At 44.5% G+C, this 11,795-nt stretch overlaps 1 protein-coding gene across 2 annotated transcripts in view; it reads left to right on the forward strand.

Annotated features, from left to right (window-relative positions):
- The window catches only part of ASB18 (ankyrin repeat and SOCS box containing 18), a 59,957-nt gene extending 49,547 nt beyond the window's left edge, over nucleotides 1-10,410 (forward strand). For both annotated transcript variants that reach the window (XM_044751494.2, XM_070489335.1), the window contains 2 exons: nucleotides 8,162-8,275; nucleotides 9,071-10,410. In XM_044751494.2, the coding sequence (XP_044607429.2) occupies nucleotides 8,162-8,275; nucleotides 9,071-9,256 (300 nt within the window). In that variant the 3' untranslated portion in view covers nucleotides 9,257-10,410. The remainder of the gene's footprint in view (nucleotides 1-8,161; nucleotides 8,276-9,070) is intronic.
- The last annotated feature ends 1,385 nt before the right edge of the window (nucleotides 10,411-11,795 follow it).

Below are 11,795 nucleotides of genomic sequence, written 5' to 3' on the forward strand. Positions count from 1 at the left end.
TAGAATGGCATGGAAAGATGGATGGAGAAGATAAATTTATACTGAGAAAGTAAGAGCACAGAGCTAGATGAGATGATACATGAAACGCAGTAAAAGGCAGAACTGATTCATAAAAAATGAATCAAGTTGATGATGTAAAAGAGGGTTTTGTGCTGTTTGCATGTGTGCCCTCAGATCCAGTCCCTTCTGCCCCTGTGTCCTGCTCTATGTCTTGATGGGGCGTGACGGTGCAGCTAGCCCCTTCAAGCTGACAGTCCCATATCAGCTGACTTCTGGCTGCATTCAGCCAAGGGGACTCCATAAGAAGTGGGAGTGCAGAGGGAAAAAGAAGCCAGGGTATTTCTCCTCCTCTTTCTCTGCATCTCTCCATGGCTCCCGCACCCCCAGATAGCTCCTGCTGATCATCACAGCCCCCACTGGGCAGCCCCTGACTTGGTTCCAGCCTCCCTCGTATCTCACATAACAAGAAGTGCAGAGGAAATGCAGGCTTCAGGATTGGTGGTTTCTGTGTCTTCATGTCATCAAGGAACCACATGCTTTGCAACCTCAGCTTTGCCCTCAGAATGGCTCCTCTCTTGGTCACAGGATGGCTTCCAGCAACAGCTGGGACAACCACTTTCCTTGTTCATATCCAGTTGCTGTTCTCTAGAAGCCCTGAGGAAGCCCTTCCTTGTGTTTTAATGGCCCCAGTTGGCTTAAACCTGCCCTTCCCCGAACGAATAAATGGCAAAAGGGATGGAATTACCATGATTGAATTAAACTAATCATTCAGAGTGTTGGGAAATCAGCCATAACATTCACTATAAAGGACTAATGTTAAAAGCTCTTCTTAAGTGCAAAAGAAAAAAACAAAGCCAGGAAACTAAAAGAGAAAGTGATGGTCATGAAGGACACAGACTAGAGAGCCAGCCCACAGATAACTGATGTTCCTGAAGAAGAGCCTAGAACAAATGGATCAGAAATAATAGTCAAAGACATAACAGAAGAAAACTCGCACTAAGAGTCTCAGAAAAGTCAAATGGATGTTCTCTGCGAATCAATGATGGGAGACACATTCCTATGTACATTCTAGCAAAAATGTTCTAAAAAGGCACAGAAAAATCCTGCAAAGTATCCAAGCAGAAAACAAGTTATTCATAAAGGAATAAAAATCAAGCTGGACTCAGATTTCTCTACAGCGACGTTATCATAAGATAGTGAAATATCATCTACAGATCTTTAAAGGAAAAGTTTAGACACTAGAATTTTAGACTCAGATAGCTTTCATTTTGATGACAAAAGACACTTTCAGATACCAAGGGCTCGTAAGACATGCCTTTCTAATGCATTTTTTAAAAGAAAAAACCTACTTCTATTTATTCAATTATTTATCCAACAAATATTTATTGAGCACCAGCCATGTGCCAGCAACATATTAGGTGATAGGATATATGAGTGAACAGATCTGAAAAGAAGTATTCCTGTCCTCCTTGAGCTTACAGTCTAATGGGCAAGACAGACATTAAACAATAAGCATAATAAATAGGTAAGTGAAGTGATAAGAACTATAGAGAGATGAGGCGGGGTGGAAGGCAGTTGCAGTTTTAAGTAGGGCGGTTAGGGTGGGTGGCTTTTGAGTAAAGACTCGAGAGAGGTGAGGGATTCAGCTATGTACATCTCCAGGTGAGGAGCAATCCAGCAGACGAACAGCCAGTCTGTGGCCCTGGGCTAGGGTGGACCCCACCTGTGTGCGTGGAACAAGGGGATAAGTGTTGCTGATGGTGGAGCGAGCAAGTGGGACACTGGAGATGAGATTAGAGAGATGGGGGTGGGGTGCAGATGGTGTGGGGTCTTGTAGGACATTGTAATGACTTTGGCCATTGGAGATGTTTGAGTGGAGGAGTGGTATGAGCTGACAAACATTTTATAAGGATCTTTCTGGCCTCCATGCTGAGAAAATACTTTAGGAGAAGGAGAAGAGAAGTGGAGAGACAAGTTAGGAGGCTGTTGCCATGATCCACACGGGGGATGATGGTGGTGTGGACAAGGGAGATGACCTGATTCTGGATGTATTTTGAAGGTAGAGCCAACAGGATTTCTTGACAGACTGAGAGAAAGAGAGGGGTCAAAGATGACCTCAAGGCTTTTAGCCTGAGAGACTGGCAGGATGGGTTTGCCATCAAGTGAGATGGGGAAGGTTGTGGGTATAGTAAATGTAGGTTCTGGGGGAGAGTCGGGTGTTCAGTTTTTGATGTCAAGTGTGAGATATAGCCAAGTGGAGATATCAAGTAAGCAGTTAGCTATTCAAGCCCGGAGTTGGAGAGCGAGAGATGTGACTGAGCTACAAATATACTTTTGAGGGTCAGTGGCATATGGCTGGTATTTTAAGCCAGGACATTGCACGAGATCACCAGGAAGGGAAAGTAAATAGAGAAGAGGAATGAGGACTGAATGCGTTCCAACATCGAGAAGATGGAGAGATGAAAAAGCAGCTGAGGAGCTCCAGGTAGGAGCAACCAGTAAGGGAGGTGAAGAAATAAGAGCATGGAAGCCAAGTGAAGAACGTATCAAAGTGGAAGACACGATTAACTGTGTCAGATGGGCTGATACAGCGGGAGGGGAAGCAGAGCGCTGAGCACCACATGTAGCCGGATCATTGGTGCTCTTGGCAAAGGCTGTTTGGGTGGAGTGGTGGAGGCTAAAGGCAAGATGGGATGGAGGTACTCCAGTTGACCAAGAGGTGATGTGAAAGACTATCTCAAGAATGGAAAACTCCATCTGCAGATACTCTCAACGGTTCCTCCTAAATATCTCCCAAGTCTTTCCCCTCTTTCCATCCTGACTGCCACCAGCTGAGCCTAGGCCACCACCATTTCTCCCCTAGATGGCAGAAACATCCTCTTAACTGGGCTCTCTGCCTCCAATGTGGCCCCTCCAACCTCTTCTCAACATTGCAGCCATTGTGGTGTTTCTAAACTTGAAATCTTATCCTGTCACTCCTCCACTCATAACCCCTCAAAGGCTCCCCTGTGTCCTCAAGATCAAGTCCAGCCTCCTTATCATGGTCTTTCCAGTGTGTTCCCGCTACTCCCCATGTCATACTCCATGCCCCAGCCAGCATTTTCGGTTCCTTTCCGCCTCCCAAGTTTGGTAAATGTTTCTCCCCCTAGAACGCTCTTGTCCTCAGAATCCTCCAGACCTTTTGTAACTCCTACTCCATAGTCAGGCTTAGCTTGAATGTCACTTCCTCCAGAAATCTTCCCCTGACCAACTCACCACGCCATTGCAAATCCAGGTCAGAGTTAGGTGCCATTGCCAGCACCTTGTGATTCCCCCATCTACTATTATTACTATTTGGAACTGTATTATTTGAGACTGGTAAAATTCTGTGAAGACAGAGCTTGCCATTGTATCACGCAGACATAACACAATCCCTGACTTCTAGAAGGCGTTTGATAAATATCTGTGGAATGAATGGCTGAAAGGACAAATGGTGAGTGTATGATCCCATTAAAATAGAGACCGATAATTGTAAGGCAGGCAATAAAACTAAATGCAGATACCAAAAATTATTCCTAACATGAAATATGGTCTTGTAATAATCCATGATCTGGAACCCAAACTCCAGATGTTTTTAAGGAGGAAGAAGAATTGGTTGTGAGAGATGTGAGAGAAGAGATGATGGCACATCTAGAACGCAAAAGGTGCTATTTAGATATTTGAAGAAATGCAGGTTAATATTTTTTATTTTGAAGGTAACTAGTAGTCAGATTTTAAATAAGATGCATACTTCCAAAATATAAAAGATGTACACAAAGAAAATAGAAACCTGTGTATCAGAAATCAGACAACAAAGGAAGCAAGCATAAAAAATCAGAAAGAACATAATGAGATAGAAGTAAGACCAAATAGATCATTTATAGCAATAAATATAAATTTCTTAAACTAGTCTATTACCAGTACAGACTCTCAAATGCTTTAAAATGGAGTGAAACAAAAGGTTAAAAATAATGAGTGGGCAGAGGTAATTCTAGCGAAAACAAACTAAAAATCCAATGATGTGTTGACATCAGCAAGCAACAGAGAAGAATTCCAGGGAAATGCGCATGATGAGGGAAGAAAGGATTTATTTGACAGTGACAAAGGACACAGTCCATCGGGAAGAGATGACTATTATGGACCCATGATTATGTTAAAATAGAGAAACTGACTGAAAAATAATAATTGTAGGCGATTTTTAATGTATTTCTCAGTCTTTCACAGATCAAGTGGGCCAAAAAAATAATGCATTGAAGCTTCAAGTCATAAATGTGCAAATACACGTTGAACTTTGAATCCTGTGAACAGAATCCAACTTGTAGTGCTCCAAAAGCAACATCGTTTGAATCCTTGCTGCAGCACACTAGAAAATGAGGAGCAAAAGGTTCATTTTTAAAAAAACCTTTTGAAAATTGCATAGCACACACCTAAATAACTAAAGCACCAATAGTTACTTAATTGCAGACTATTTTAGAGAAAAAGACAATAAGTTTTGAGACTGTGACTCAAAACTTATGGCTATGACCACACCTCCATTCAAAGGAAAATCCATGCCATTTTAAAAGTGGCTTTTATTGTGACTCCAGGAAAAAAGCGTTACTAAATTAACTGAGCAGTCAATCCAAGGAGTTGGAAAGAGAAACAAAGATTAATCATCTGGGACTAGTAATCCCGGAGAAAGGGATTAATAAGGATTACGACAAAGATTAATGGATTAGAATATTTTTAAAGAGAACTGATCAACAAAATCCAATAGCTGATTCCTTTTTAAAAAAAATGATTAAAATAGACAAAATTCCAGTAAGACTAAACATGAAAAAAAATTGAGACTACAATTACAGTGAATTTCAAGTGAGAAGGGTGCTTATTCCTAGATACAGTGGCAATGTCTCCCGTCCAGATTTACTCTTCACCTGCATGGACACATCCACAAGGCTTCTGCCTTCCTGGGTTTCACCAGTGCAGTCTCCCAGCAGCAGGGGAAGGAAAGAGAGTGAGGTCAGAGGATGTATTGGCTTGGCCCCTCTCTGCTTCACGCTGGCCCCCACCGAGGATCACTGCTCCTGGTAAGACAGCCCCCCTGACTCTCCATCCTGCAGGTGCAGGAGTGGAAATGGCTCTGCTATGAGCCCCACTGTCCCCTGGAGTCCCCCTGCACTTACAGCTGGCTGAATAGCCCCTGTATCAATAAACCCTCTGCAATAATGCTATATCGAAGGTGCGTCTGTTTCCTATTGGAACCCTGATTGATACATATGCAAGGCTAAATTTCTTTAAAATGAAGATTGTTTTCCAGGAAAATATAGATTAACAAAGTTGATTCAAGAAGAAGTCAAAACCAAATGTGCCAGTAACCGTGGAAGAAATTGAAAATATCAAATTGTTACCTGCAGCTAAAGGCCAGGCTTGGATGATGTCAAATCAAGATCTGTTCTGCCTTCTTAATTTCAATAGTTATCTACTTTTTAAAATCTTCCAGAGTATTGAAAAGATAGACATTTTCTCAGATAGTTTTACTAAGTTAACATAAAGGGATGTTAAAACCTGACAATAATAGCTCAAAAAACTAAAACTATAAACCAAATTTAGTTATTAGAAGTGATGCAAAAATCTTAGCAAATTGAATCTGCCATTATATTTAGAAGAATAGCCAAATAGAGTCTGTTTCATGAAGGCAAAAATGAGTCAATATTGGAAAATCTTTTTGTGTCAACTTGGTTAGAAAAAGGCAAAAAAATAAATTAAATCCTAAAATTTGTAGTAACCTAGGAATAGAAAGATATTTTCTTAACTTAGAACAGAGTATCTGATGAAACTAATAGCCAAGATTATATTTTTGATGTAACATTAGAGACAATCCAATTAAAATTAGGAATAAGATGATGATGGCTGCCATGAACACTGTTATTTAACATTGATTTTTAAAGTTCTAACCAATGTAATAAGACAAGAAAAATAAATATTAATATTGAGGAGACAATACTGTTTGCAAAAATGATTGTCTATGTGAAAAATCACCTTAATAAATAGTGTACTTACAAATCAATGAAAAAAAGAACAGAATATAGAAAAAATGAGCAAAACACATAATTTAGCAGTTCTCTAAAGAAGAAAGACATATGGTCAACCAAAACAAAAGCGAATATTGCATATATTACCTGTCAAATTTAAATAACTAATGAGATGCTTTGGGTGGGGTGAAAGAGACACTCTCATACTCAATTCTTCAAAAAGTGTACCAATTTACACATTTAAAATTTGACAGTATGTTTTAAAAGTTATAATGTACATCCTCTTTGAGCCTGCAATTCTACTTCCAGGAATTCAGTGTCAGTATCTAAATAAGAGTAGTCAGAGGCAGAAGGAGATGGAATTATGTTCAAGGATGCTCATTGTTTAAAATATCAAAAAATATTGAGGCAACTTAAATAGCTAATTCATTGAATACATTATGATATATTCATAAAATAAAATATGGCCACTAAAAATGATGTTAAATGCTCATTTATAATTTTCGAATTGTTCACAATCTATTTTGAATGAACAAAAATCATTTCAAAATAATATGCACAGCATCAACCCTTTTTGTTATATATATTAATTTTTTGTCTAAATGCATAAAACAGTGCACACAAAATGTTAATAGTGGTTATCTCTGAACAAAGAACTATAAATTTTTTATTTCTCTTTTCTGTATTTTAAAGGAGTTTTAGGTATGAAAGAAGTTGGGCAAGTTGTAAAGGAAGTGATCATATTGAGTGATTTCAATACTTTTTTCTGTCTGGCTCTGTGTTCAGGGAGCCCCAGGGAGCATGCTCGGCTTGGGCTTAGCTATTGGCCCCGACCGTGGTCTCCTGTAGATATTCGGTGCCTCATCTTAGAAAAATTGCTTAATCTCAGTTTTCTCAACCAAGAAATAGGAAGAACAATTTTACAACACTTGGTAAATCTTAAAAGCAGAGAACTGTGACATTGCCCCGCCCCTCCCCCAGATCAAATCTGAATTTGATCAAGCTTCTAAATCCAACTGCTCATTGACAGAAAGCAGAGAAAGGGCAGCGTGTTCAAAAACCCCCCAGGATACAGTCAGGAAAATCCCAACAGTGGGAAACTCCACAGGACAAATAACCCGGTTTCTTTAACAAGTAAATCACATGAAACAAAAAAGAGGGATCTAAAAATACGTCATCTCAACCAATCTCACCGTGCTGGCCTTATTTGGATTCCTATTCAAACAAATTATTTTTTCTAGCATAACGGCGTTTAAGAGAAATCTGTGAATTTCAGCACTGACTATAAATTAGATGATGCTAGAACTGTTGTTAATTTCTCAGCTGTTATGATAACACTGTTTATGTTTCTTCTAAAGGCTCCTTTAAGAGACACACTGAAATAGTTACAGATGAAATGATAGGATACATTGAATTTTCTTTAAAATAATATTAGCAGGAGGGGATGGGGGTGTGGACGGGGCAGGACTGGCCATGGGTGGAACGTGGGTACCTGGGGCCTTATCGTGCCATTTGTCTACTTTTGTGTACATTCAAATTTCTCCATAACAAAAAGTTTATTTTTAAAAAGCGAATAGTTCCCATCTTTATGATGAAGCCAATGGACTTGAATTATAAATTGACAAATAAGGAAATAGGAATCCTTTGCCAGTGGGCACTATGAAAATAAAATGGAAAGGCAAAGTTGAGAGGAAATTCAACGGCCAAGCAATTCTTCTCCCCCAATTTCCTGACATATTAGAAAACTGAGGTAAGAAATTGGGAACACCATCCTTGGCCAAACTTCCTCCCAGCAGAACCTCATTCCTTTTCTCTGAGCAGCTCTCCAGAGGCCAAGAGAGCGTGCCAAGCCAGAAATATTCCTCCTGGGAATTTGAACGCTTAGTGCCTTGCCCAGACTTGCCATGAGGATAAGATGGGCCCCTTGCTGCCTCGTGCTTATCTGTGAACTAACCCCTGTGGTCCTTGAACAAGCCTGCTGTACTGTTACTGTGATTGCTCCTGTTCCCTTTGTGACCGAGGCGTGGGGAGTGGTGGAAGTGGGATGCAGACACACCCTCACATCTCCCCATTCTTTCCCCGCACGGACCCAAAACCCAGTCTGCCAGCCCAGTCTCCCCATCTCCCACCAGGTGCTGAAGACCTGCGCATCCGCGCCTGAAGTCGTCGAGGTCCTTTTCAACTCTTACCCTCAGCTCCACGTGTCGGAGTCCTGGAAGGAGGCGATTCCTGAAGAAGTGTTTGAGGTAAGGAAGCGGCTCTTCCTCCCCCCTTGAGTACAGAATTGTTGTCTGTCTCTGCCTACCCCTGGGTGGCATTCTGCACAAACATCCAGGTGAGTATAAACCATCTGAAGAAGGAGAGAGAAGGGGAAATGAGGGGCATGTTTGAGTTTTTCTGGTTTTTTCCTGGAGGCTCAGTAATCACTCAGCCAAAAGCCTTTTATTAGAGCTGGGATGCTGTTGGCTGCAGAAGACTGACTCCCACTGGCTTGAGGAATGTCAGGGCTCGAGGAACCAGTGTCCAGAGACGGGTGGGCGGCAGAGGTTCTGGCTCCTGTGTGTCCTTCATCTGCTTAGAGCTTAAGATATCACCAGGCAGCTGCAGGCCCTACAGCTGTACACGACAGAGTCCACTGTGGCTGTCGATTGAGAAAGAGAGAACATTTGTTTTTTCTGGAAGCCTCTAGAAGATTTCCCCTCGGGTTTCATTGACTTGAGTCCCATGCACATTACTGAATAGCATATGGGCTGTGCCCAGGGAACAGGGCAGAGCAGAATTCAAGGAGATGACCTGTATTCTCTGAAATCACCCAAAACAGAGTTTCCCTAGACTCAGCAGGAGCTGCTCTTTAGAAAAGTGTACAGACCCTCTTGGTGGAGGGGGCTTTGAACAGACGGTGCTTCTCCCTGTATTGGGGTCCTGTCTGGTACCAGGTGGCCTGGAAAGGATCAACTGTGTGGTATGGGGTCTTCTGCTAGGAAAGAAAGGTCTGTTAGTTCCACGTGCACGGGCTGATGTCCCACCCACCTTCCTTTCAGATGCACCAGCCTTTCTACAAGTCCTTCTTTGCGTTGGCCCACACCCCGCGCTGTCTGCAGCATCTCTGCCGCTGTGCCATCCGGAAATTGTTTGGCAAAAATTGCTTTTACTTCATACCCCTGCTCCCATTGCCGAAGTCCCTGCAAAATTATCTCCTTTTGGAGCCAGAAGGTGTTTTGCATTGAAAACCAGAGCATTTGGACTAAGGCTCGAGTCCTCATCTTTTCTTTCCATGGGGGCTGCGTGGCGAGGAGAGCGCCGAGGGTGGGACGTCCCACTCTGCCTGGCGGATGCACAGACCTCACCAAGCTTCAGGTTCACCTCGGGATGGAACTGGTAATAAAAGCCCTTTCTGCCTCTCCACGTTGCTCGTGAGGATGGAAACTGTGACTATCCTAGTCTTGTATCAGAAAGCACCTTCCAACGAAAGTTGAACTAAAAGGTAGAAGTATTTTTTTCAAGGTTTGTCTCCCACCCCCAGTGGGTTAGCAACGTGCATGCTGCCCCCCAGCCTCAGACCCTCTGCCTCATGGGAAACGTCCCACCCCTCCTAGAGCTCGGCCACCTGGAAAGATCGTCCCCAACACATGACAGATGTACACGTTTAGAGAGGGCACCTGCTTGCATAACAAGAGCGCCTCCCCAGGAGCCCACTGGTGCTTCCAGCACAGGACCATCCAGAGCTCCTAGAGGATGATGGCAGGGTGGTGAGACGGACATTCTGATCCTACATGAGTCTGCTGTCTGACCCCCTCAGCAGACCCCAGCTGATCCAGCTCCGGCAAATAGTCCAGGCAGCCAGATGCCAGGAGTAGACACAAGTTGACAGAGGTTGCCATCAGCTCAGCCGAGCATCCATAACAAGAGAGATGTTCGAAAGGTCTAAGACTATGTAAACCATGTCTTCTATTTTCTCTCTTCTGGTGCTTTGACTCTGGGGCCTTGCTGACGCTGGAGGGCCGGCCCCTCCCAGGGTGAGCCAATCCCTGGGGATAGTCAACAACTCGCCCCCAGCGGTGCTTTTCAACCAATCAATGCAGAGCTCATCCCAGCCACCTCCTTTGTTGGGCTTTCACACTCTGGGCGACAGTCCAACCCAGGGCCACGTGCCGGACACTGGGGACAGCCCCTCTGCCCCAGACCCCCCTGAAATTATTCAAACTAGCCAACCCTAAGCCTGTCTACCCTGCCTCGACTGTTCCTTCCACGGAAACCATGGTAAAGCTCCTGCCCACATCCCCTCCTCCACCTCCTGACCAACCCTGGTGCTTCCCCACATGGCCCCTGAGGCGTGGCGTGTCCCTTCTCTCAGGAATGGTGAGTAATAAACTCTCTTTTCAATGGCAGTCATCTCCTGATCTGTTGGCCTTACTAGACCTCAAATTTTCTACTCAACACCCTGTTTTAGAACAAGGACCCTTTATGGTCATCCTCTGAGGATGAGCAGTGGCTCCATTTTTTCCAGTTTGAGCCAGTGCAAGGTGCTGCCAGGCGAGCCTTAGAGGGGGCAGGGCACGCTCTCCCATTGCTGCATCTGGAACAGGGTTCACATCCTGCCGATGATAGCAGGATAAGGGGGGATGTTGTGTGCACCATGAGCGAAGCCCACTGTGGGGGTGAAAGGGGGCCAGGAAGGGCCCACCCAGTGAGGGTGGGCATGTGAATGGGCAGTCAGGCTGAACCTTGGTGGGTGGTCAGATTTCAACTCAGATTTCAACATCCACCTCCACTGCCTTCAGCTGACCCAGCCCTATCCTGCCCTTTGAGATGGACAGCTCAGCTGACCTAGAGAGGCCATGTAAACACAGCTTCAGGACCCCTCCCACCCACCCCCCCCCCAGGCTCATGGCTCTCCCCAAGCTCCCCCTAAACAGACCTTCAGGAGCCACCACTGGATCAAAAGAACTTGAGTGAAGGCAGGAAAGTGCAGGGCACAGTGGAGAAAGAGTGACCCGTCCACCTGGAGAGGAGGGTCCCCATGTGAAAGCTGGAAGGAGGCGGATCAGGAGGGTCTCGCCTTCCACACTCGGGATGCTGGACTTCACTGGACAAGCTGTGAGGAGCCAGTCGGGCAGATGTGGTCAGGTGGGGCTCTAGGGAGAGTCCTTTGTCCTGGAAAGGGATGCAACACACTGGAGGGCGGGGAGGAGCCCTTGGCAACACCCTGGAGATGGGGCTTCACATCCTGGCTCCTCCACTGAGCAAGAACCGTCACTCGACCGACATCAGCAGAGAGCTGCCCGTCGGGAGAGTGAAATCATCTTCGCCTCTCTCACGGGGTCAGGACTCAGTGAGCTAACTGATGTAAGGCAGGGCTTCACGCTAAAGGGACCTTGTTGAAATGCAGATTCCAGCACCAGAGTCTGGGGTGGGGCCCCGATTCTGTGAGTCTGCAAACTTGAATGGTACTGACAAGCTGGGGTGACTGGGGTGATTGTTCTGCCCCTGGTCACCGACCCCACCAAACTCAGAGATGGCAAAGCCCCAGGCCCAGAGCCAGCCCAGAGACAGAACTCAATAAATGGTTCCTTCTATTCTCATGATTGTTTCATTATTAGAAGAAGAAAATAGCCTAATATTGGAATAAAAAGGGTAAAAAATGGAAAAGCAAGGCAATGGTATTACCAAGGACAAATAAGAAAGGGAAGAATGGGGGCTGGCCCAGTGGCAGAGTGGTTACGTTTATGTGCTCTGCTTTGGTGGCCCCGGGGTTCGCAGGTTCGG

The sequence above is a fragment of the Equus asinus genome, chromosome 19 (genome assembly GCF_041296235.1).
Source record: "Equus asinus isolate D_3611 breed Donkey chromosome 19, EquAss-T2T_v2, whole genome shotgun sequence".
In the NCBI taxonomy this organism is placed as follows: domain Eukaryota; kingdom Metazoa; phylum Chordata; class Mammalia; order Perissodactyla; family Equidae; genus Equus; species Equus asinus.